The 27,196-nt window shown below is 39.1% G+C and overlaps 2 protein-coding genes across 8 annotated transcripts; one reads left to right on the top strand and one right to left on the bottom strand.

The window, feature by feature from the left end:
• Window positions 1-4,913: 4,913 nt before the first annotated feature.
• On the bottom strand, window positions 4,914-25,301 carry LOC110776789 (uncharacterized). 7 transcript variants are annotated; one of them, XR_008919875.1, is made up of 10 exons: window positions 25,024-25,301; window positions 24,866-24,931; window positions 18,992-19,072; window positions 18,858-18,911; window positions 18,703-18,771; window positions 13,243-13,305; window positions 13,038-13,120; window positions 12,883-12,948; window positions 12,686-12,784; window positions 4,914-6,280 (listed from the first exon to the last, which is right to left on the bottom strand). XR_008919875.1 is itself a non-coding variant. In XM_021981355.2 (9 exons), exons 1-9 carry the CDS (start codon window positions 25,264-25,266, stop codon window positions 12,742-12,744), a joined length of 768 nt encoding a protein of 255 aa, XP_021837047.1. In that variant the 5' UTR covers window positions 25,267-25,301; the 3' UTR covers window positions 12,499-12,741. The 7 variants fall into 7 exon arrangements, 3 of the variants coding, with proteins under 3 accessions (XP_021837047.1, XP_056683673.1, XP_056683674.1); XR_008919876.1 differs by having other exon boundaries at window positions 4,914-6,277; XR_008919878.1 differs by lacking the exon at window positions 4,914-6,280 and adding an exon at window positions 6,360-6,414.
• Window positions 5,407-6,540, top strand: LOC110776790 (dof zinc finger protein DOF3.5-like). The gene has a single exon (XM_021981356.2). It carries the CDS (start codon window positions 5,407-5,409, stop codon window positions 6,229-6,231), a length of 825 nt encoding a protein of 274 aa, XP_021837048.2. The 3' UTR covers window positions 6,232-6,540.
• Window positions 25,302-27,196: the final 1,895 nt, after the last annotated feature.

Genomic DNA, 27,196 nt, shown 5'->3' with positions numbered 1-27,196 from the left:
AAATCAGCGATGGAGAATTGTATCAGCTTAGCGTTGCATCCCTTAGAGCCTAATTAGTTTCTTAGTTTGATCAATTTTGTTATTTATTTAATCGTTTTTTCTTAATACATAAATCCCATGTAAAAAAAAAAAAAAAAACAACTAAATAGGCCATTGGCTTAATTTGTCATCGAAGTACTACAGAGACTTGAGTGCTAAGGTTGATGATCCCAATGAGTTAAATTACGTACTAAACTTGTGATTAGTCTAATGTAGACGACATCTCATTTCTCGTATACTTGCTTGTCCCCCAATTCAGTTTACTATGCATATGTTCATGTGTGAACCTTCGCAATGCTATCACCATTTATCAATCTCGTATTTCTTGAATTCAGCAAAACTATTTTATTTCTATTTCTACTCATTATTTCTTACAAATATTGGTAATTCTTTTAATTTTAAGATCCTACATTAGCCAAAGCTATACTCCTAATTCTGATCAATAAAAGCCCACTTTTTTTCTTTTTTTTTTTGATAAAATAAAAGCCCACTTAATGAATGAGAAATCGGTGAAGCTTGCTCATAATTAATATTTTCTTTAACAATATCCAATGCATAGAATTAATGAGAAGCAACAAAATGCTAAAAAGTGCAACTAAATATACAATTAGACGTATCGTTACGTGTTACCTTATTATTTATGCAGTGTACCTAGTTTACATAAGAGTATGCAACACAGTTGCTGATTAACATTTAGACAAACTCTTATATGAAATGATCTTACACTAAATCGTTAATTATGACTTCAAAATTTAGATTAAATTTAAATAAAGGGGGAATGAATTATGTGAAATAGTTTTACATACAACCACCTCTTAACATCATTGTTTATTGGTAATTAGAGAATGTACAGTGAATGGTCTTATGAAAGAAAGTATAATCTAGGATAAATGTCTAATTGGTCTGACGAAGTTTATTACTGACAATGAATTAATTACTAGATACATGCCTAATCCCTCCTTCGTAAGTGTGTCTTATACTTTACAATTTGACTATTCATCTTTCTCTCTCCATGTCTGTCCACAATGTGATATAATTAAACGTTATACGTAGTATGCTGGATCTTTAGTACAATAATTTAAACAAATAATTAAAAATGTCAAAAGATGGTCGACTAGTTACACAAATTTACACTAATTAAAATTAGAGGGCTATGAACACTTACAGTGATAAAAACTTGAATACAACAGGTATATTATAAGTACATCGTAATAGACATGATTTTTTAACTAAAAGAACTTTTCAGCCGTAAAGCTCTTAATTATATTGTTATTGACAATAGTCTATACAAACTGTACCCTCAATAAGAGTAGGATACTCTTAGCTTCTTTTTTCTCCTAGACTAGATTCATAATAAGAAGGAGGTTGAGTACACCTGTCAAAAATCGACCCGACCCGAAAACCGACCCGAACCCGACCTGAAAATAATGGGTCCTGAACAAGATTTTGTGACACGTAACCCGATTTTATCCAAACCCGAGCAACCCGAAATGTAATGGGTCAAAACCCGACCGAACCCGTTTATGACCCGACCGATTGAAAATCATTGTATTTATACTAAAAATGAGATTATGAGAAAATTTAAGCATAATAAACTGGTTAATTTTACTATTGTTGTGTGTAATATAATTTTAATTTTAATTACACGCCATTTTGTGGTTGAATTTGACTAAATATAAACTTGTGCAGGAAAATTTGTTAATTTTTGCTCATATTTTGTATATTTATCATCTACATTAATGACAATATAATGCGCGTTTTAAAATCTCTCAACCCGTTGGGTCGACCCGAACTCGAAAGTTCTGGGTCTTGAACAAGCATTTATAAACCCGAACCCGAAAGTGACCGACCCGATTCAACCCGAACCCGAAAATAATTTTTTACAACCCGACCCGACCAACCCGTTTGACAGGTCTAAGGTTGAGTCTTTGTTCTCCTTAGCTTAATTCGGACGAAAAGAACATACATTAACAATTTATTTCCTACTACCTTCACAATAGGGTTAAACATAGAATTTTCATCAAAGACCACATTTCTACTTAGTATAACCCTTTTTTCAGATGGGGACCAGATTATATATCCTTTTACCCCATCCCCATAACCTACAAATACTCCCTTTTTAGCTCGTGGCTCTAATTTACCCTCATTTACATGACAATAAACAGTACAACAAAAAACTCTTAAACTAGAGTAATCATCATGCTTACCAGGCCACACCTCAATAGGAGTTTTGAGATGTATACCTGTGTGAGGTCCACGATTTATCAGATAACACGATGTTCTAACCGCTTCTGCTCTGCCCAGAATCTTCTAGTTAGTCCAGCATTAGCAAGCATGTACCTAGCTCTCTCCAGAAGTGTCTGATTCATACGTCCTGCTACACCATTCTGCTGTGGTGTATCCCTGACTGTATGATGCCTTGCAATCCCTTCATTCTTGCAGAACGTAACTCATCAAACTCGGACCATCAAAATTCCATACCATTATCAGTTCGCAGCCTTTTGATCTTCTTCCCTGTTCGATTCTCCACTAATGCCTTCCACTACCTGAAATTCTTAAAGGCTTCACTTTTATGCTTCATAATGAACACCCAAGTCATCCTTGAGAAATCATCAATCATTGACACAAAATATATGTGACCCCCTAAAGACTCCACCCGGGAAGGACCCCAACAATCAGAATGGATGTAATCAAATGTGCCTTTTGTTCTGCGTATAGCTTCAGGAAACTTGTTGCGATGTAGCTTCCCAAAAATACAATGTTCACAGAATTCAAGATCCGTGACCTTGTGGCCACAAAGAAGATCCATTTTTGACAGAATTTGCATCTCTCTTGCACCCATGTGACCAAGCCTCTTATGCCATAACTTGGTCATGTTTTCCTTATCAATCTCCGAGGATGCAACAAACCGAACCCGATAACGTAAAACCTTGAAGAAAATACAAGTTACCACGTTTTACACCTTTCAGAACCACATTCGAACCCTTACAAACATGTAAAATTCCACCTTCACCTTCACCTTGAAAACTGAAACTCTTGTTGTCTAACATACTCAAAAATATCAGATTATTTGTCATAAGTGGAACATGTCTAACATCATTCAATGTGCCAAATTTACCATCATGTATCCGATTTTTAATCGAGCCTACTCCAACCGCCTTACAAACAGAACTATTAGCCATAGAAATATTGCCACCGTCTAGTTGCTCGTAAGTTGTAAACCACTCCCTATGCGGACATATATGGTAAGACGCTCCAAAATCAAGGATCTACACATCATTGTGATTTGTGTACTCATCATCAACTAGAGAAATATCCTCTTCAGAATTAGTATCAGCTACCGCATCAGTACCTAACGATTTATCCCGTTGCCTCTTCTTCTTGGGACAATCAGATTTCCAGTGTCCGTTCTCCTTACAGTAATTAGAGACACCATTAGGTTTAGGACCCTTAGAAACTGGTTTCTTGAATTTCTTTTTCCACGAATTTCCGTGCCCATAACTCCCACTGGCTACTAACCCAGCAGCCTGATTATCTGTACCTGTACCAGTCGCCCTATGGCGCAGCTCTCTAGTATGGAGGGACGATCTAACTTCCTCTAGAGAAATAGTATCTCTACCAACAATAAACGATTGCACGAAATTTTCATACGATAATGGTAAAGAAACTACCAGAATTAAAGCAACATCCTCATCTTTAATTTTAACATCAATATTACGCAATTCTAATAAAATTTTGTTTAATTGATCTAAGTGATCTCGGAGAGGCATACCTTCCTGCATTCGCAGACTGAACAGACATTGCTTCAGAAGAAACTTATTGGTTAAGGACTTTGTTATATACAGACTCTCGAGCTTAACCCACAGACCTTGCGCGCTTTCCTCCTCCGCGACCTCGGTGATGATATCGTCACCAAGACACAACAAAATCTTCGAGTGTGCCTTCTCTTCCAGAATGGCCATCTCATTAGTGATTGGATCTGCCGGCTTCCTAGCAAGCGGCGCCCACATCCCTTGTTGATTCAACAAGGCTCGCATCTTGATCCGCTATAAACTGAAACTATTGCTCCCGGTAAATTTCTCGACCTTCACGTTAATACAAGACATCTTTCTCCACGAAATTTCAAACCCTAGAACAGATCCGGCTCAGATGCCAGTTTGTTATAACAGATGCAAAGAAAGATTAAATAACGTAATAAAGAACGCAGAGATTTAACGTGGTTCACTAACAATGTGTTAGCTACGTCCACAGGCAGAGGAGAGGAAAGTTTTATTGATCTTGAGGAGTACAAATTACAGAATACAACTAGGTTATGACCTAGAGAGTTATAATACTCTCTAGAAAGATTCAAGGCATTATTCTAACACCATTGAGTAATACAGTATATATGAGTAATATCACTTGTAATTGTGTCTCTTATTTTCTACTTTTCGAAAAATAGAGAAATAGAACATTCCAATACTCCTCTTACTAGAACCCAAAAACTCCTCTCATACAATATAAATCTACAACCTTTAGCTTTAGCTACTAAGAGTGTTAACCATAAGTATAAATGATCAATGTTCCATCAAAAAAATTTCGAGGTTGGTTTTGCTGGCTTTGGCAAACAACCTAAACTTGACAACTTTGGAAATTTTAAACTCGACTCGACTCTGCTGTAGATCTACATGGAACTGAGATACATTTGTTATTTAGCGTACAACAAACTTGATACCAATATAAAACGCTATCTCAGGCAAACTGTGGACTAGCTAAAACTTGCTAGTCCAACAAAGTAAAAGCATGAAACCCCCCACACTGTTTCATATGCTTGACTTAAGAGTAAAATGATCTCTTTTTAACCACTATTAAAATGTATGATTAGAGGCTTTGACTTAAAAACGGATACAATATTTATATAGGGGGAAGAGCCTCCGAATCCAATAATGAAACGCCACGTACCCGGTCCTAAAACAATAAATAAATGTATATTTAGAGAAATCGATGGATACGCCTAAGATGAAGTTGGACCAAATTAGATACACATTTTGATGAAAACCATGAATTGAAAAATTGATTGAAATCACATGATATGATTATGATAATAACTCCCCCGTGTTTCAGTTTCTTAGTGCTGACGGCTCGCCCGAAGAGAGCGACCGCCCACGTTAACTTCCAGCCCCACATTTCTAAGTCCACACACATGCAACTCCTTTACCAGCACTTGCTTGCTCTCTTTCACTCTTATTACCATCATCCCTTTATATATATAGTATATATATACACACATTTCTTCTCTATCCTCCATCCTCACCCATCTCCTCTCTCTATCTCGAATTCTCGATCCTGTAGTACGTATTTGCTTACTTGAAATCACTTAGTTAATCTATGATGGCCATGCCGAATGACCCACTTTTTCAAAGTCTACCACCACGGCCAATGCCAATGACCACAGACAGCAGATGGAGGGCTACCATTAACCCTGCTCCAAACTGCCCGCGTTGTGCTTCCTCCAACACTAAATTTTGTTACTACAACAATTACAGTTTATCTCAACCGAGGTTCTTCTGCAAGGGGTGCCGGCGGTACTGGACTAGAGGTGGGTCCCTCAGGAATGTCCCTGTTGGTGGCGGTTGTCGTAAGAGCCGTCGATCAAGGTCTACCAAAGGGTTTACGAGGGCTTTAACGGGTCCTCATTCTGACAATGATCCGTCATCCAACTCGTCTTCATCGGGGTCAGAGTCAGGTTGTCCTGATATTGACATGGCTGCAGTGTTTGCCAAATTCTTGAACCATGGACAACAAAATGCCAATGAGGAGGCAACAACCAACACATCCTCTGAAGCTTCTTATGGTTCTCCTATATCCAGTTCTTGTGGGCTAGAACTAGAAAACGGGTTAGAGTATCAGAAATTTTCAGATGAATTTCTTGATCTCTTGCCATATGATCATAATAGACAGCTTCAAGCAGAAGAGGTGAATCAGGGTTTCATCAACCCTGATTTGGCCTCTTTCGATGACATTATAGAAGATGTTTTCTGGTCAGAAGACTCCAATTTCTCTGGCTTTACATGGCAGCCGGTATCTCAGATGCAGGAATTTGATCCATCATTGCCGCCTGCTGATGAATCAGAGACCTCAACAAATCCGTTACCCAGTGATAACTGGAGTTACTTCGATAGCACAGAATTTGAAACATTCTCCGGACCTTGACGTACAATCCATGAGGATGAAACTTTTTGCTATCAGAATTCATTTCCTGCTGTTTAGAGTTGCAAATGACAAGAATTCATCACTTCAGGAGTATATAGAATAAAAATAAGAAATCAATGCTTTATCTAAGCTAGCCATCAACAATTTTTCTTGGCTCGGGAGGGCCTTCCCACTCTTGTAATCCTGCAAGAATTATTTTCTAGAAGGGATTATTGGTATATTAGTATATAGAATACCTATACTATGACAGGTAATAAAGTCAACATACTTATATAAGTCAAAATTACTAAGATTTCTCACCTGCATAAATCATTGGTTCAGTTACACACTTACAGATACTACTCTCAATAAAGCAGTAGTTGTTATTTTTTGTATAAATAGTTTTTCTTTTATTTAGTTCTCCTTGAAAAAACAGAGTGCAATACCGAGATCCCATCTCTCCAATCCTCCAAACCACTCGTCAGTTGCATTCAGATCAATATAAGTGTTAAGTACTAAACAGACTTGTCTACAATATCCACAAATCCTAGACAAGGGCAAATATTATTGGCTCAAATAGACCGCTGTTCGGTATAGGTGAGTGGAATTTAAAGAAGTTAGTAACATGAACTAACATGCTAACTTGATATGTGAGCCATTAACTTCCTCTCCCAAAGCATATCCTTAATAACTACACTACTTACACAGTTAATTTCCTTTCTCATATGGTTGAGAACACATGTGAATAAACATGCATGACGGCACCAGAATCATTAAATCAAAGCGATAATGTCATTTAGCTAACATCCTTACAGATATACCCATTGGGTCAGTGTCTCATACAGCTCACACCAATAATGTTTTATCCACAAGTCATACATCATCCCAGCCACCCACATGTGAAACGTCGTACTCCTGCTGCTTGTTATATATATGGATGATATAAACAAAGATGAACATCATCATATATTTACCAGAGCATGAAATTCCACATTTACAATCTTGGGGAAATCTCTTCTGATCTTGCCGTTTCTTGTTTGGTTTCTCCATCAATTACTACTCTCCCACCTTCTAGAGTCACAGGAAGGTAGTCCAGTAGCTTCTAGGCCATTTTTTATGAGGCATTAATCAAAGCACAGAAAGTGAAAAGCTGACATAAAATACCCCTTAAGTTAGTGCACATTCTCAATCAATTTCCAGGAATTCCCTTTAACCAGAAAGCTATAATCTAAATTTAACCAGAAAGTTCTCATAAGGTCCCTAAAAAACGCGGAGGAGAATACGACAAGTTAAGTTCTTTCTTAAAATAGGACAAGATTAATGATGAATACAAGCCTTAATCCAGTTGGTAATATTGGAAAGAAAGATGTAACAATAAATACTAGTAAGTCAGAAAAAAAAAATATGCACAACCAAGAGTTTGAATTAACAGCCTTACAGCTGTGACATAATAGGGAGTTCATAAATCATTCGATCACATTGTCAAGGCAATATAAAGTCAGGTAACAGAGTTTAAATAGAGCTCAAGACGGATACTCCACTCCCGAGTTACAGGAGGAAGCCAAGTATCTTAATGTATTTAATTGTTCTCTCAGCAGTGTTAGATGAGAAAAATTCTCCTAATACAACTGAAGCCAACCACGCTTTACAAATGGCTATGTACCATACCACTCACAAAAATTGTGTCAACCTACTTCCTGTAGCGTGGCAATTCAGCGAATATCAATCCAATCACGTTTATAATATCGAACATCTAAAACTGACACTATGCCACATTGCCACGGGTAGGAGACAATGAAGAGCAATAGGCTAGTGATAAATTTCTAAGTTGTAGTAAGGTGACTGTGAGCTCATGGTCAGAGTGTCAGACTGGTCATGGGAAGTTGAAGCACTAGACCACGCTGCGACGTTACTGGCAACAATAATATTGACTACTTATAAGCCAGGCAGAGCCAAGTAATGAGCTGGTTCAGCAGCGCAGTAAACTAGGACTAAACCACTTCATAGCTCCATTACGGGTTCAGTTATGAATTTAAGCCCCTCCAGTCTTTGAAAAGTAGAAGACATCTAACCTTGAACCACCCATTTTTACCCTCGAGGTAGGCTAAGTTCAGGACCTCGACAAACTTGTCTAGCTCACAACGGACCTTTCCGAAGCATGTTTGCTCTGGGCTATAAGGACACTCACTAGCTACCTCTAAGATGAGAAGCATAATTGAGATGTATCAAATGTCAATAGTTGCCCATTTTGGTAGTAGCATGTAAATAAATAGTGTGATCTCGTTACATTTACATCAAGCAGTGAAACAAATTCATCAATATATCTTATTTGAGCTTGCGATATTATGACCATCAATTGCCTGAGGAGAATAAATTCAAATCATTAACGTCACATGCTAAAGTTCACAAGCAAAAGATGCCAGATATAATAATGTTCTGTTGGATGTTATTAGGCAAGAATAAAATGAATAAGGCCAAGAGGAAAGATGGTTGTGAGTCCTGTGACTGCTATTAGTCTATTAGGAATAGGATAAGACAGGTGATACTTATAGATGATTCAAGCACATAAAAGGAGACAAGATAGATCACAATTAGGAAAAGGGAAAAAAACAAGGTAAACCTAAGAAGAATTTAGTGGAAGCAGAATTAAGCCCCCTAATACATGACCCTTGAAAGTAAAATTCGATGCCAAAGGACTCAATTAGCACATCACAAGTAGGGAGTCTTCAATTTTTTTTTTTATAAGCCCCGGTGTCACGGTCCGAATGTTTTGACACCGGATCCGTGCGGCGCCCTCTTGCCTATTGGCGGCAAGGAGGCAAGCCTTGTGCGGAATGAGTGTCTTGTGACTCGTAGGGGCACGAGTAAGCGTCTGATTCTGAAAGGGAACTCTTGCCTATTGGTGACAAGAGCGAGGGTCGAGGGTCGAACGGGGCGCTTGTGTAAGCACAGCAGGCACAAGCGGGACCGTCGACGAGAGTGTATCTGTTTTGAGGGACTTTGATGGGTCTTGGAAAGCTTAAAAGCATGCGACAACACAATATCTATAAAGGCTAGCAACAACACATGAATTAAGCAAAGGCAACTTCTGATAAGAGGTATTCGTTCATACCCCTCATAGAGGTTTATTTTGAATTAGCTAAAACTTGCCAGTGAACACTAGAATTACAGTAACATAATAATTCTCCCTAAAGTCTAGAAAACTATTAGAAAGATCCTAGAAAGCAATAGAAAGAAGAAATACAAGTAAAGGAAGGTTGGATTCTAACATCCTCCCCCACTTAAGCTGTCGACGCCCTCGTCGACTTATAAGAGTTACAAAAGATGAAAGAAAAAGCTCCCATTCTAAACTCTGTAGTCTTCTCTGCGCCGTTGGTTGATGGCGGTTGCTGGAGTCTTCTTGAATCTTGTTGTGTCTTGATAGGCTGGTGAATCTTGTGAATCCAAGTCTTCCTTGTTTTTGGTTTCTGGCTCGGAGCGGCTTGGCTTGAGCTTGTATCTTGTTTCTTGTTTCTGATGCGAGGGGGTATCTGGGATGTCGCCTTTCTGAGTGGCTCCATCACTCGCATTGCCGAAAGGAATCGGCCCTTCTTTTTTGTCTTTGTGGGAGTACCTGTACTTCGAACTAGACAAGTTTGTCCACCTGCTACAAGCAAGGAATTCAAGTGAGGCATTACAACTGCTTTGCTGGAGCGGAGGAACTCCAATCCAAGTACAAGGTTGAAGTCGTCCATGTTGGCGGCAGTGAAGTTCATTTTTCCTTCCTAGTCTCCCAACTTTGCTTCCACCTGTTCTGCCACACCGAGAATCGGCTTGGCTTTGGAGTTGACGGATTTCATGCTACCGCCTCCTTTCTTGAGCACTAACCCCAATCTTCGGGCTTCTGCTTCGGTCACAAAGTTGTGAGAGGCGCCGGTGTCTACCATGGCTCGAGCATTCCTCCCATTTACCACGAGGTCCACATAAATCATGTTTGTGGATTCCTCTCTTGTCTTCGGGGCCTCTTTCCCCATTGCATACATCATGTAGACGAAACTCATTCTGCGGGGTTCGTCGTCCTCATTGCATGCTTCTTCTTCTGTCTTTTTTGGGGTTTCCTCCACGGACATGGCCGACAACTACCTATGTAGGTCGATCTCCCCTTTGTGTTTGTACTCCCACCATTTGTGTGGGCCTCGACATAGCAAACAGTTAAGTCTGCTAATGTTTCCCGAGGGCGTGCTGATCTTGGATTCCTTTGTTGATACGGAAGGTGATGACCAGGATTTCTGTGAATCTCCTCCCCCATTTCCTTTCTTGAATCCCCCGACTCAGTTGGACGACACCCTTGAGTCACTTCTCGCACTCTTGGGTGAGCTTAGAGTCGGGCCCTCCGAGCTTGTAGGCGTCCCCCTTGTTCCTTCTTCCGAGCGATGGCCCCTTCCTGCGGAGTAGTCCATCATTCGCTCTGCAGCAATCATAGCGGCCGAAAGGGTGTCAACCTTCGCCCTCAATACTTCACGCTGCGCCCATTCTTGTAGCCTGTGAACAAAGTTGAACAACCGATCCTTTTCATTCATGTCACGGATGTCCAACATGCAAGCCGAGTATTCTTTCACATAGTCGCCTATGGAGCCCTTGTGGCGGACCTCCTGTAGCTTCATTCTTGCAACAAACTCGGTGTTCTCGGGGTAGAACTGATCTTTGAGTTCCTTTTTGAACTCTTCCCAAGTATCTATCTTGATCTTCCCACCTTCGATGTCGGCGTGCTTTGTGCGCCACCATAGCATCGCATCATCCGACAAGTGCATGGTCGCAGTACCAACCTTTAGATCGTTGCTCAGCTGACAAATCCTAAAGCACTGCTCCATGTCGAAGAGGAAGTTATCAACTTCCTTCGAGTCTCTAGCCCCACTGTAGTCTCGAGGCTTTGGAGGTTTGATCTTCATCGCACCACCTCCACTCGAGTCAGTTCTTGCAGCGCGCATCAGTGTCGCGCATTTGTCTTGGGCATCTTCAGCTTGCTTCTGGACAAAGTTGAGTTGTTCCTGAAGCGCTTCTTTCTCTTGCATGAGCTAATCGACCGCACCCTCGAGTCTTTCTATCTCTTTGGCCTGGCCAATCACAACTTCCTCGAGTCGGGTCCAGCTCTCTGACTTGCCTTGCCTTCCAGCCAGGCTAGTCTTTCTTCGATTGTTTCCATCTCAGTTTGCTTCTTGGGTCTCTCGATGCCTAGGTTTGAACCATGGCTCTGATACCAACTGTCACGGTCCGAATGTTTTGACACCGGATCCGTGCGGCGCCCTCTTGCCTATTGGTGGCAAGGAGGCAAGCTTTGCGCGGAATGAGTGTCTTGTGACTCGTAGGGGCACGAGTAAGCGTCTGATTCTGAAAGGGCACTCTTTCCTATTGGCGACAAGAGCGAGGGTCGAGGGTTGAACGGGGAGCTTGTGTGCGCGCAGCAGGCACAAGCGGGACCGTCGACGAGAGTGTATCTGTTTTGAGGGACTTTGATGGGTCTTGGAAAGCTTAAAAGCATGCGACAACACAATATCTATAAAGGCTAGCAACAACACATGAATTAAGCAAAAGCAACTTCTTATGAGAGGTATTGGTTCATACCCCTCATAGAGGTTTATTTTGAATTAGCTAAAACTTGTCAGGTAACATAATAATTCTCCCTAAAGTCTAGAAAACTATTAGAAAGATCCTAGAAAGCAATAGAAAGGAGAAATACAAGTAAAGGAAGGTTGGATTCTAACACCCGGCGTACAGGGCATGCACGCGTGACACCTCAAGAAAAAATTTCCTTGAATATATAGTACAAAAGACATTCCATAGACTTGTGATGTGCTCTCCTTACCTAGATTCCGCAGGGAAATTAATAATTAATACTAGAGATAGTTCCACAAGTGATATTATAAGTAAGTAATGACTATAATTCTAGAACAATTAAAAATGTTTTTGACAGTACATCTTGACCAACATATGCCTTAACATTCAACTTCCCACAATACCACATAAACCTCATTAGCACAAGTGTAAACTAGATATATCTATTCATGTAATTTATCCAATATCAAAATTCATACATCAGATATATCTATCTGAATCAGAAGTACATATTTGAGTAAGACTTGTGTGAGACTATCTCACAATAAATAATTGGGAGACAATAAAAGTTACCCTAGCTAAAGCAAAGGGTCACTCAAAAATAGAAAAAGTCACCCCTATCTGATAATAATAAGTTAATATGAGACAGTATCATAAAATTCTGTGTTCAAACATTTATAAGAGGAAGTCAACCTATAAGCAAATGCTGTCAGAGATTTTATATTTAAGATCACTATCAATAAAATCAATCTAGTTGATGTAGCCTACAAAGAAAATTGCATTACTTGCCAACCATCGTTACAATACAATGATACAACAAACTGTAAAAAGATATATCTACAACATGAAAGATTATGGGTTATCAGATTGTATATTGACCGACCTGAAGGAAAAGTCATGGTTGTAAACTATCATTCCCGAATTCTAAAGAATTTATCATTATTGCTTCACCTCAGGATGCCACTTGATGCTACATCCAACACTGCGAAACAGAAATTGCTGTGTTTATTAATAAATGACAATTGACAAGTAACACTTCCAAATAGAGATTCCAAGAGTGATAAATGATTTCGGATAAACCTGGGTTTTTGAAGAGAGGTAACAGGTTGACCGCTGAGAACATAGTCGATTGCCATGCTCAAATCCCTAAGGAAGATTCTTTAATTCTTGAGCACAATTCAAACATAGATAAGAAGCAACATTTACTGCATAAGCGAAGAGCCACAAGTTCTAACCTCCCAGTAATGCGCACATTATTACTTGGTCTAGAGTCATCAAACTGTCCATGATACACGAGCTCAAATGGCCTCCGCCCCACCTGTCCCGCAATACAACATCTGGTAATCAGAGCAGTTCAACAAAGCAGTAATCCGCACCACCTTATTTGAACAACACCCATCAGGCAATCCCATAAAGTATTAACACTAATGAATAACCAACCTTTTTAAACAAGAAAAACTCTGGTGTGCAAACTGCTCCAAAATCACGTGCGACATCTTGAGACTGCATAACAAAAAATAACTATTTAGATTTAACAAAACAAACTTTTATCTCGGACAAGTAGCAACACAGAAGTGTGCACATTGATAATTGAAGATATGAAGGGTTTTGAGTAACGCCTGAAATAAACTAGGTTACTTAAACAATTGCAGCTAAAGGTAAACTTATTACTTCACTATATCGTCCAAATGCAGATTACTAATAAAAAGTTATAATAATAGCAAAAAAATTATAAAAAAAAAAAAAAGAGCACAAGGATCCTAAAATATAAGCAAATGTATGACCTGCCTTGTAAGACATATAATGGAGAAAGTCTGTATTTCAGTTCCAAACGTTAAAATGGATCTTCACATCTTTATGATACAATATAGATGGGAACAATCCATAAAGCTAAAAGCCTCTCAGACAAAGCGATAGATGAAAGAAAAACAAGAATCGCCAACGCCTGTATCACTTTGAGTGGCACTTTACTATGGACTTATTTGTACTAAATGGAATTATAATACCTAAACTAGGTCAGCTAAATAACACTTCAAGGATGGTAATAATCATAAGAATCAGGCTTATGTACAGACATATGAATACTGGCATATAACACACGGACCTGAGGCTGCGATATGCTGCCAAAACCATATATACACCCCACTAGTATCATTTATTTTATTTTATTAGTTTTTCTAAATTTAATTACTAAAGATATTAATGGTCAAAGTAGTGCGTTAGCAAGTGTAAAAGTCTAAGTGTCACAACTTACAAGTATTTAGAAAAGAAAGAAGTATTAATTTAATTGTCAAGTTTTTTTTTTCAAAACTTGTTTGTTTAGAAAAATTCAAGGAAGCCCTTTCTGAAACAAGCTATTTTAGGAGTTGTAGATCAACTTCAGCTGGAACACTGATGAGAGACATTTATGTTTCTTACCTTAGGCTTTCCATTCTTTTTACTTGGTTTTTATTCTTTTTTTGTTGAATCATAGTTTTAGCCCTAATGTCGTTTCTTTACCTAATTCTCATATTTCGTAGTCGTGCATTTATTTTTAGACATTTGCAATCCATCTTATACGTTTTATTACTCATTTTAGGTAGTTAAATGCATTTGGAGTACAATTGGTGCACAATGATGCAGCGACAAGCTTAGACTTGCAGCGACAGGTACCTCGTGGGGCGGCAAGGCAACAATTGCAAACGGCGCAGACACGTGCACCCCCACCAAAATCCATGCCTCGGCACAAGATAAAGAAATTATGTTAGTTTCTATCCAACAGTTTGTGTGCACACATGCGCCTCTTGAGTGCGCCCGCAAAGGAGCTCTCTCACTCCCTTTCCACAATCCAATAATGAATGAATAAAATAAACTACACTACACAACTAAATCAAAGGCCAAATCATGATGAAGTCGATAAAAGACGAGCCAATCAAAGATGAAGATGAAAAAAACCCAAACCACCCATCAAGCAATCCCATAGACACTCACAACCCCCCAAGACTAGACATGGAGCCCCTCAAAACTAGGGATGGCAATTGAATCCGACTCCGACCCGAGTCCGCTCCAATCCGAAAGAAAAAGTCCGATCCAAATCCGAAATATTAAAGTCCGAGTCCGACTCCGACAAAAAAACTCTGAATCCGAATGGGAGGCGGGTCGGATTCGGAGTCTGTGCAGGGTCCGACGGACTTAACCCGAGTCCGAGTCCGACACTCCATTAAAACGCCTGCTGTATTTTTATAAGAAATTGTGGTTTATTTATTAGTGTATATAATAAGTGTAGCCTACTTTTTTACCCTACATTTCCGCCGCTCAAGACCAATTACTTTCAAGTTCTTTATCTCTCTCTCCTCTACTACACGTCTACACCCCTCTTCTTTCTCTCTCATGCTTCTCTTCTCTTTCTCTCTGCTCTACTAAAGCCCACTATCTTCATTCTGTTACCTCTAATGCCCAAAAAAAGTTAAATGCTATCTTTTGAAATCCAAAATTACTTTTTACTTACTTAATTCTTAGAGTGTTAAGGGTCCAGTTACAAGATTTGTATTTTTTTCAAGTTCTTCAAGGATACATGTAGATCCATTCAATTGCAAAGTGCGACTAGAAGATTACTCCATATCCTTTCTATTACGACTTCTCAAAGGATGTTGAATTAAAATATTTTCTTATCATTTACAGTTATCATTAGATCTAGTTTTCTTTAAGATTCACAACCCAAATTCTGCTTCTGCATAAATTATTTAGCAAAAGAAAAAGTAATTGTGAATCTATCACATTTTCAAAGTTTTTGTAAACAAATCTATCATAAATTGTCGGGTTCGGATTCGGACCTGGATGTCCGACCATCCGAACGGACTCGGATTCGGATGTGAGTGGTTCGGATCCGGACTCGGATATGGAGGTAGATTTAGGGTCCGATTACATGTCGGGTCGAATTCGGATCTTGTATAGTCCGACCCGAGTCCGATCCATTGCCATCCCTACTCAAAACAAAGCCAACCTCAAGAACACACCTCACCCCAAGACAAGGTCATACAAGCACAAAATAAAAAGGGAGAGAGGGAGGGCTTCAATGAATGTCATTCATGCTAGGGGCTTTAGCCTTACTTTTTCTCATCTGCGGATATGCCTTCAGCTGATAAACCACAATTTCATCATCGGTGAGAGGTGTATAGTTGAAAAGTGGGTAAACATCGGGCCCCGTAGCATCCGTATATGGGGGCCAATTATAATTAGGCTAAATGAGGCACTTTCAAGGGAAGGAACTTTTCAAGGACGGCTCGTATAGCCCCGGTGAGGCTCCGCAACCGGGTACACAGGATCTCCTTGGCAGTCACACCCTCATTTGGGAGTAATCGTATGGGGAAAAGTGGGGGTGTGACACCGGTCTGGGAAGGACTCGTCGGTCCCGTCCACTAGGGTAGGTGGGTGTGTGATCATCACTTTGCAACTACTTGATGATGTTTTCTTCCCTCTTACTTCTCTACTTACTCTACATTGTTAATTTTCATGATTGGTGAATATTGGTAATTTGTTGCATTTCTTGTTTCTTGGGGTGTTCTTGATGCTTTGAAGTGTTGATATTGTACCTTGTTGTGGAATTTTGTGAATTAGTGTATTGTGGGAGGCTGTGGTGATATTTTGATTTTTTGGTGTGATTGAAGGGTGTAGACTGTAGAGGTTGTTGTTGGAGTTATTGTTGGTGTGATTGAAGGGTGTAGAGGTTGTTTTTTGAGTTATTGTTGGTGTTTGTTGTTAATTGGAGGTCTGATTTACCTAGAGGTCATGTCGAAAAAGTAAAAGAAAGACGGTTCCTCTAGTTCAAAGTGAAAGACGGTGAAATCGCCCGGGATTGATACATACAGTGGGCATTGAATTTGATGAACAACCGTCTTAGAATTACTGTGGTGGTCTCTATGAGAGGGTTGTGAGGCTCACTGACTTCTATTGTGATGTAACAGTCACCGAGTTAGGCATTTGAAGGGACGTCCGGTATTTGCTTAAGGGACTTGGTTGGGATTTTTTATGTCTCTTAATGCCGACACCTATCGTAGGTTGACTTTGGAATTTCTAGCCTCGGCGAGACGAAATGTGGTTGAGATCAATAGGGTTGATGTGGTGCAATTAAGCTTCCAAGTCTTTAATGAGCCTCATAGTTTCACGATGGATGAGATTAATGATATCTTTGAGTTCCAGACTAACAATGATCTTTTCACTAATCTTTCTACCGAGGTAATTCAACATGACAAAGGGTATGATAAGCAAAGTCGGTGGAGAGAAATCATGGATGAGGAAGATTTTATTTCTTCCTCCTCCAAGGCTTCGTCCTATATTCATCCGGCTATGCGCTATGTGTCCCACCTTCTCGTCTTTTGCTTTTTCTCAAAGAACACGAAGGTGGCGGCCCTATGGATGGACAATGAAGCGGGATGTAAAGGATACCTTGATTTTGGTAACTTGTTAGTCTCTCGCATCACCGATACCCGCGATGGCACCACCTACAATGGTGATATTCAATTAGGTGAGATGTTCACCTTGCTTGTCATGCACATTGAGGACAACAAGTATAAAGAGTTGCTATTAGCTTTGCCTCCCATTGGGGGGAAGTTCCTCATCACCGAAGATCTCGTTCAAGCCAAGTGGATGCAAACTTGCAATACACCAAGGAACATGACACCTACATATGGTGTGTGGGTCCGAAGAGAGAGAAATGGTGCCTCTTTTCAAACCCGAATCTCACTAAAGTGGATTTCATATCCGAGCTTCGTCCTGAGCCCCTATCCTGGGTGCCGTTCTTGGAAAACCTGCGCCGAAGCGTATAGTTCGCTAGCCTGCCCTTTCTAATGTTCCATCATTACATGCCATTGCAACTCCCCACCAAGAGGGAGGTACGCCTTCATCTTCTCAATCCTTTGACTTTAGTGCTTTGCAAGCTTCTCTCTCGGCAATCATGGATGGCCAAACTCAACAAAATCTAGCTATTTTCCAAGGTCGCCAAGAGGCGAGCGAATCCTCTTAGTATAGTAGGAGGGTGTTTGATTATCACGTGGACAAGGGTGATTACGAGTCCTATGTGAATTACCCTTTACTACCCACCATAACTTGGGTCGGTCTCAAGTTGGAATGATGATCACACGCCTACTTACCTTTATTGGACGGGTCCTTCCCAACCCAGTGTCACACCCCCCCCCCCCCCCTCCAACTTTTCCCCTAGATGATTACTCCGAAATGGGGAGTGTGATTACCAAAAAAAAAATCCTATGTACTCTGTTGTGGAGCTTCACATTTGAGCTATGGGTTATACCGGCGGTTGGGACGGCCTGAGAGGAGTTCCTTCCCATGGAAACTACTACATTGAACCCAACTACAATTAGCCCCCATATACGAATTCTATGAGGCCTGATGTTGACCCACTTTTCAACTACACACCTCCCATCAATGAGGAAAGTTTGGTTTATCGGGGAAAGTCGGAAGAGAAGAAAAGTGGCAAAGCCCCTAGCACGAGTGGCACTCATTGATGTCACTCCCCCTCACACATTTTACTTTGCGTTTGTATGTCGTTGTCTAGCTTTGGAGGTGTGATCTTGGGTGTTGGCTTTGTTTTGAGGGGCTCGATGTCTAGTTTGGGGGAGGGGGGGTGAGTGTCTATGGGATTGGTTGATCGGCGGTTTTTGGGTTTGTTTCAATGTGTACAGATATTCATAGAGACTGTAAAGTAAAATTCGTATACCTTCTCTTTTCAGTATAAGTCCATTTTACTGGCATTTATATCTTCGCTGAACCTACTCCCACCCCCACCACCAAATGACGGAAGAACTAAACAAGGGGAGGGAAATTTGTGAAGTTTGGAAAAGGGAAGTGGGGAAAAAGAATAAAGCTTACATTAAATAAAATGCAACACAAAAGTTAACAGCTTACCTCATCATATAGATAAGGGAATGGATAACCGTGTACTTTAGCATCTTCTGCCATAAATTCTGGTCCATCCTGTGAAGAGATGTGCTGTATATTAGCATACACTTTGCTTCTGCAAACCTTTATGCTTTTATTATGGAGTCCGTTCAAGCATTAACCTGTGGATGAGTAACAGCGGAGTTGGAAGATATTGCAACAACTGCAAGTCCCTTCTGCAGAATAATATTCTCATGTGATCATTAATCCATCAAGAAAGGAAAATGCTTCAGAATTGTACTGCCAGTTTCTGTACCTTCATGTAGAAATTTGAAAGCTTCACAATATCCTTCTTCAAATGTATGACAAATGGGCAGTGATTGCAGATAAACATAACCTATACAGTTAGTCCACTTGTTAGAAATGACACGAAGAATACACTAGCAGACATGGTAATGTGATAAAACAGCCATGCGCTCGAAGGATGATAAGACATTTAAACTTTCCCAAATACGAAGATAAATCACAGTAAAAAAGATAATTAACTTACAAGGATATAAAATATATTTATGTAAGGATCTGAATCATGTGATTCATGTCAATCATCATATGCTCTAATGATGCGAGATGTGAAGAATATAGTGAAAGATTGTATGAGAACAAGATCATTGGAGAGGAATTTGAAGGAAAAAATCAGCAAGTACATGACTTATCAAGAACTTATGAGACACTTAACAGCTTGACAAGAAACCGTGCCCTTCTAAAATTCACGTTGTGTTATATCCCAAATAGGAGATCACTGTATCTGGCTCCAGTCTAGATAACGTAATCCCCACCCTTCTATTTCTCCTTTGTCTTTCTCTATTTCCCATATGCTCCTGTAAATTGTGACCTTTCAGTAGTTTCTACTAGACGGCATTTTCCTCCCTTTTCTTATAGCTTGCTGCTACAATTACTGCCATAACCCAATATGAATTTAGACATGGCGAGATCTAGCAATAACCATTTTATACTTGCCTCAAGTATAGTTTACATGCTTCATAAATCTGACATTGTCAAAATCATTACATCATGGAACTTTGTGAAATGTTGAATAAAATACATTTTTTTCCTCAAAACTTTGTCGATACTCCGTAAACATACCAAAGAAAAATAAATATTTTGATTAGCTGATTTGTCAACGGATGCAATTCATATGTCATCGGTCAATTTTCTATGTATTAGAACTGAATATACATCAGGGTGCTTACATTTATTCATCTACTAGAACAAATCAATCAAAAAATAAAACACAAGAATAATATTAGATAGAGAATAATTAGGTGAATATTGTGTGTTCATAATTTAACAAAACAAAAATTATGATTAGTGTCAAACTAATACCATTTGATGCAAGTTGTTAAATCTTCTGATTGTTAATTTCGCCAAAGAAAAGATTCTAGTTTTCTCTTGGTAGCATGTTTCATCAAAACCCCCTCACCACATTTTAATCTTTCTCTCTTATGATACTTCAATTCATCATAGACTAATTCATGAATCATGACAACATATTCATGCACTTGATTAGTCAAATTTTATGAGCGAACGCTCGTTTTCTCAACAATTTAGCTAAAATTCAACAATTAAAAGCATGACTGTGTAGATTGGAAGCACTTTCCAAGTGGTAGAGCTATTTCCGTAAAGATGGACAGAGGAATGTGCAATTAGTTTCATAGTGCAGGAGGACTCAGGAGGGATGATGTTAGTCACTATATATTCATTTACTTTTTGATGTTTTTGTAGGGGTTGAAAACTTCAAACCTAATGCGTCAGAAAAATAAGTAACCATGCTATGGTCTTTCTGGACAATGTTCTATCTTTTACTAGGAAGGACTATAGATACCCTTCGTTACTTCAATACTTTTTTTTTTTTTGGCAATTATTACTTCAATACTTTTTTTTCAATAAAGGAGCTTCACCCTTTGAATTTGTCATTTTGATAAATTAAAACAACTTACCATCTTCAATCAGGTACTTTTTGATTAAAAAAAAATTGACCAAAATTGGGGCTTTTATCTATCAATCTATCTATCTATGTATCTATCTATCTATATGTACATTACCCCTTTAGGCTTTTACTAGTGGTTGACACTTAGGCTGTTCTTTAGAGCTGAACTGAACTTAATTGAACTGAACTGAATGCTCCTGAACTGAACTGAATGCTCCTTAACTGAACTGAATGCTCCTGAACTGAACTGCCAAATAAGTCCTGAAACTGAAATTAAGCCAAAAAGAACAGGGCCTAAATTCAAAGAGCTGTTTTCATTGGTCAAAGCTACCTTGATGACTTGTGAGCAAACTAAATCGATTTTATCTTGCGCAAATGGGATTCAGTTTGGACCTGCTTAAGGGCAGGTTTATTTTGGAGAAATATCCCCCCTTCTACAGCTTCCGAGTGTAGGAAACTCATACTGAGACTTGGAAATTAAATTGATCTCTAACCTGTATATGTGATGAGAGCAATTTGATTCAGACGGATAGCAAGTTTCTACTAGGCCAGGCCTATAAATTTCCCTACCAAACCTGTGGCAGAGAGGAGTTGTGGCTCTTTATGATTGTGTTCTGTATCAATGAAAATATGAAATTACTTCTAACAGCTAGTTAATCTGAAACGTATTGTCTCTTGTACAGCTCGAATCATGGTGTTAGGTCCTGAAGATGGACAATGATGCACGAAGACATATGGCTTACATGATACATAAAAGGACAAATTCCCCTTCTGTTAAGCCAGAAGGACTGCAATTGCTTCTACACTATTTTATGATATTGGCAAAGACAGATAACAGGATCTTTCAGAAGTGGTCATGATTATGATGTAATTTTCTGCAGCAACTTTTTCTAGAGTTGTAGTGGCTTAGCATAACTTTTTCCAGAATATGTTACGGGTGTCTCTCATAAAAATCAGTGTAACATAAATTTAACAGCACATAATACATTAGTAAGTAATAAGCTGCTTTTGGCTTTTGTAATGGACTAAATGAAAATGGCTCTATAAATTCCCAGGACTTCTTATTTATGGGGAGGTAGCAAACAATGATCACATAGACTGGACATGCCTCCATGAACCTGATCAACATTGTGCTCATTCCAAAAATTGAAAATCCAGTTTAAGTCTAGAGTTTTCGCCCCATTAGTCTTCTGGATACGTCATACGAGGTGGTTTCTAAAGTCCTTGTCCAACGTATTAGGCCTCACCTTCGATCAATCATCTCCCCTAATCAAAACAACTTCATCCCGGGTACAGGGTGTGATACCAATCTCATTGTTGCCTCGGAAATTCTCCATTCCATGAATAAAAGAAAAGGTAAAAAAGGGTTTTTTGCTATCAAATTGGATCTAGAAAAGGCTTACAATAAGCTTGAATGGCCCTTCATTAACCACTGCCTCCACTTCTTTAACTTTGATCAAGACACAATCTCATTGATTATGAGTTGTGTGTCAACTGTTTCTTCTTCCATCATCATCAATGGCAAGCCATCTAGATCTTTCAAGCAATCAAGCCTTCCCGGGGACTTAGGCAAGGAGACCCTCTCTCCCCCTACCTTTTTATTCTTTGTATGGAGTATCTCTTGAGAAGTATTCATAATCAATGCCTCACTAAACTGGACTCCCTTTAAGATTAGGGTGGGAAAGTTGAAATTTCTCATTTATTATTCGCGGACGATGTCATGTTTTTGGAGAAGGCAATCTCACTACTCTGTCTTCTATCCAATTCTGCCTCACTTCTTTTTTGAGACGTCAGGTCAAAATGAAAATCCGGACAAGAGTTGTATTATCTTCCCCAAAAACACCAACCTCAATATTATGGATGAGTATGAGCAAGCCCTTCAAATTAAAGCTTTGGCTAATTTAGGTACTTATTTTGGTTTCCCCTTGTCCCATAAGAAACCTTCTAGAGCTAGCCTTTCTTTTCTGATTGATAAATTGAGCCACAAACTAGCCACCTGGAAAGCCAACACCCTTTCCAAGGCCGGAAGAGCTCTTCTCATTCAATCTTCTTTTCTATCCATTCCTAAGTATATTATGCAAGTCATTGACCTTCCCACTTCATTATCCACCAAGATGGACTCGGTTCAAAAAATATTTGGGGAGGCATTTCAAAGACTAGGAAAATTTCATGGGTCTCTTAGAGTAACATGTGTAGGCCGAAGTCACAAAGGGGGTTGGGCTTCTCTTCCAATCATGACAATAACCAAATCTCCTTGGCTAGATTACGTTGGACCTTAGACAACAAACAGAATATTGCCACCGACATCGTCTATGATAAGTATGTGAGGAACAAAATTGAACCCACTAGCTTTAAATCGGGCTCTCACATTTGGAAAGCTATTGGGAAGGGGTGGGACTTATATCAAAATAGCCTTGCTTGGGAGTTGGGTACAGGGGAAAGTATTAACATGTGGTTTGATAAGTGGAGTGGCAATTTTTCCCTTAAATCCATGTTTATTGGGCCTTTAAATAGCCAGCAAAATGTCATGAAGGTGGCCGAAGTTTATCCTCTGGCAGCGAACCAGTGGGAATCTGTTCTCACTTTTCCCATTAATCCAGATCTTCTCCATAAACTAACCTCTATTAGGCCTAACCTCAAACCCGACTAGATCACCTCGTGGTAAATTCCTCTCTTCTATGACTAGATCCTTCATCAATGAGCCTAAGATCACCTCCACAACCTAAGATCAGGATTGGGGTCTTGTCCGGAATGCCCCGGGCCACCCTAAGATGGTCATCTTCTTCTGACAGTGGACAGAATTGCTAACAATAAAAACCTCAATCTCCGCATTCACTCCAACCCCCACTGGCCTTTTGCCCAAGTACTGTGGAGGACAATTATCACATTTTTAGGGGGTGCATTAGAGCACAAGAATTCTGGTCTGCAGTGAATATTCAAATCGACTTAACCTCTTCCTTCAAGGAATGGTTTAGTAAGTCTCTTTCTAACTCTAAAAATATGTCCCTCTCTCCTCCACCAAGTGTACAATTTGCTTTCAGCATTTGGTATATATGGAAGAGGGGGAATGCCTGGGCTATCTCTCATAACAACATTCCCATTGTTCCTTACTCCAAATACTGCTCCTGGGCTGCTAATGAATGATTTTTCACTCAAAGTCAACCTTCGTTGGAAGTAAAGCCCATTACCTCAAAGTCAATATTGATGCCTCTTTTGCTAGTTCCAACACTCTGTCAGGCCTTGCCGCAGTTTGTAGGGATCACAATGGTGCTTGGGTTGAAGGAATGGTCAGTGCTAACTATGCGGATGATCCTCTTGGGGCTGAACTTTGTAGCATCTTTAATACTTTGTCTTGGGTTGCTAATCGTCAATGGAAGCTTTGTATTTTTGTGTCTGATTGTTTGGTGGCTGTTTCCGATATCAACTTTGAATATTCTGTTAATTCAAGGCAAAAATCCCTAACCTTGAACTGCAGGGAGCTACTACTGTCACTGTCAGGATCTAGGCTGATTCATGAAGGAAGATCAACGAATAGAGTAGCTGACTTGATGGCTAAAAGAGCAAGGAAGAAGATTGTTTTGTATAACACTGTAACCAAGTCTGTAATCTTCATTCCCCATTTCCCCTCACCCGGATTGTATTAAAGTATTGTTAGAAGACTCAAAGAACTTGGTTGTTAATGAATCTAGCACTTCGAGACTGGATAATGCTCTCATGAACTCTTCTGATGTATTATCAACAGATATTAGCCCTTCAAGGCGTAACCCAACTATTAATTAATTAATGTATCCTTTGTTACCAAAAAAAAGTTAAACAATGATCACATAATAAATTATATGGGTCAAGTAACATATCCCTATCAAACTAAACAGTTAGCGAATATATCCAGCTTCGAGCAATCAATGAAATCAGCCACTACTCCATATCACACAACAAAATTTACAAAATAGAATTCAAAAACAATCCAGCTTCAAACAAGTAAGAAGTAAAAGTACTGCCAGTTGAATTTACAAATGTTAAAACAACAGAATTCATCATACTAATATATTAGAACACTAAAACAACATATTCCAATCAAACTAATACGGAGTGGCAATTTAAACATATAAAAATCCGAAACAATTCAGCTTCCATCAATCAGTGAAATTGTCAAAAACAACCACAAAATCAAAGAATAACCGAGAGAAGAGAATAAATGTTCACCAATAAAGCCGGATAAACTTCGAAATCTTGCAATGACCAACTCCTCCCTGTCAATGGCTCCGGCAGCTAACATGCGTCCCAGACCACACAAAAAAATCAAATTACAAAATTGTATAAATAAATAAGGAGAGAGAGAATAAAATTGGGGAAAAATCAACCTCAAAATCAGGAGCTCGAAACCCTAGAGAAACTCCACTGGATTCTGTTCGCGCAGCTCTAATTGAAATCCTTTTGCTGCTCCTATGATAGGTGACTGAGTTGAGTTTCTGAGATTGAAACCCTAACCCTAACAATGGCGATATGAATGAAGCTCTGCTAGATGCTAACGTGCACGGTGGTTGAGGAAAAGGGGACATGGAGAAGGGTGAAGATGATGCTGTTGCTGCTCCGGTGGTGAACATTTTCAGTCAGTTGGTAACCGTTGGTGGTCGTTGCTGCTGTTCTGCTTTATCTAATCCTATTTTAGACCGGATTAAAAAGCGGGTCGGGCCAGGTTCGGGCCGGGTCGAGGGAATAAAAATATGCCCATTATGTCGGTCCGAGCTATGGTTCGGGCCAATTTTGTGTGCCCAAAATCTTCTATTCCAGGCCAAAATTAGCGGCCTTTCTGGGCTATTCGGACCGGGACAAATTTATAACTAAAATTGTTGTTTTGCGTTGCCCAAAGCACGCAATTTTTTTAAAAGTTGGGTCGGGCTCGAAAATCGGGTCGAAATAATCTGCCCAAAATCCGCTAATTTTCGGGTCGGGCCCATGATGATCATCTCTATCCTATTTACTATTCAACCCTATCCGTCCGAAGGAGTAGGCTTTATTCTCTTCACCCGATCTCATCCGGTCTGGGCTGATTTGGTTTGATGTTTTCTTTTCCTGATCTGATCCGATCTAATATTTTTTTTATGAGTGTTTATACTTTTTCGGATCCTGTCTGGTCTAATTTTTCAGGTCTAATCTAATAAGCAATAAGAATAGGGTGAAAAAACCAATGTCATAGACCAGTGTAGTAGTAGCAAATGCGACATACTTGATCTATAGTTGATCATCAAATGTCTGGTTCGCCGGCCCAATTCGAAGCGGGTCGAAAATGTCCGGGTTGCGATAGTCACAAAAATGTGTTTTTAGACTAAAATATGAACATGTCTTTAAAGGCCAAAAGCCTGCTTTGACCCGAAAAATCCACCCTAAATTTGTGGGTTTGAGCATGACTTTTGTGTTAAACCTCCGTTTGGCTCGACTTTTGGTCGATCACCTCTACTTGGTCCATAACGTTGAAAGACAAAAGGTCTAATTTCTTATTGTATCTTATCATTGAAAAAATAAGAAATGCTTGTAGTTTGGCTATTAATAAAATAAATAAACTTAAGTAACAATGTTGGATCGAAATTAGGCATTAGCTAGTTTTTTTATTAAAAAACAAATTTGTTCTGTTTCTTTTTGCTGGATTTTTTAATCACATTTATTTTAATATATATGGTTAGTACATTAAAATTATTACGAGTATTATTAAAATGGATTTTATTATATTCAATTCGTTAATTTTTAAAGAGGCGCATTTTGCATAGAAAATCGCATAAGGAAGATCAACTTAAAGTGCTAAAAAGTAGGTTATTCACCAAAATTATGTGGAACAAGTAATAGTGTTAAATGTTAGAAAATCACATAAGGAGTACTATACAAAGACATGTGGTAGTGAAATAGTTAATGTTAAGTAAATTTGAAATCTTGGATACTCCTCTTGTAACAGAGGCCCATTTTATGTCCAATTTGATAATCGAAGGTGACAACCTATGCGTTCACAAATTTCATGAATGGTACGAAAGAAGTTGCGGGAGATCCACAAATTAATTAAGACCACATTGTAATTAATGATGCATAAATGGATATGTTGTGTTTTGAGGGTTTTTAGGTGGTTCATTGTTTACGAGAGGTGAATAACATTACGAATTTATGAGCTTATAAAGGTATGTCGTGTTCGTCGTTCAATTGTTATTTTGAAACTTTTGATATTGGTTTGTTGTTAATCAAACGAAACGGTAAATTAGGTTACACGAACCACACGCTAAAATGAGAACTAAGAACCAATATGTGCACTTAGATCATCAAAATGGGATAGCCCAAATGATTCCCGTGTCATTAATGACATTTTTATAATCATACATAATTTTAAATAGGTTCCTAGTTTCATTACTTTTGAAGAAATTTCATTTACTTTTTGACCATTTACTTTTACTCATTTTTCATTTACTTTTAATATTAAATTAACATAAACTTAACCAATATCATATGTCAATAAAAGAGATTGAAATGTATGATGTCAATAATAATGCTTTT

Source organism: Spinacia oleracea, chromosome 4, assembly GCF_020520425.1.
Source record: "Spinacia oleracea cultivar Varoflay chromosome 4, BTI_SOV_V1, whole genome shotgun sequence".
NCBI classification, from domain to species: Eukaryota; Viridiplantae; Streptophyta; class Magnoliopsida; order Caryophyllales; family Amaranthaceae; genus Spinacia; species Spinacia oleracea.
This window is presented reverse-complemented; position numbering and strand designations above follow the sequence as displayed.

Excerpts from the sequence above, each read along its gene's own strand:
- LOC110776790 (XM_021981356.2), top strand. The coding sequence starts at position 5,407 with ATGATGGCCATGCCGAATGACCCACTTTTTCAAAGTCTACCACCACGG.
- LOC110776789 (XM_021981355.2), bottom strand. The coding sequence starts at position 25,266 with ATGTTCACCACCGGAGCAGCAACAGCATCATCTTCACCCTTCTCCATG. Across the intron at positions 18,912-18,991 it reads TTTCAAATTTCTACATGAAG|AAGGGACTTGCAGTTGTTGC; the intron begins GTACAGAAACTG and ends ATTATTCTGCAG. Across the intron at positions 12,949-13,037 it reads AATGTGCGCATTACTGGGAG|GGATTTGAGCATGGCAATCG; the intron begins GTTAGAACTTGT and ends AATCTTCCTTAG.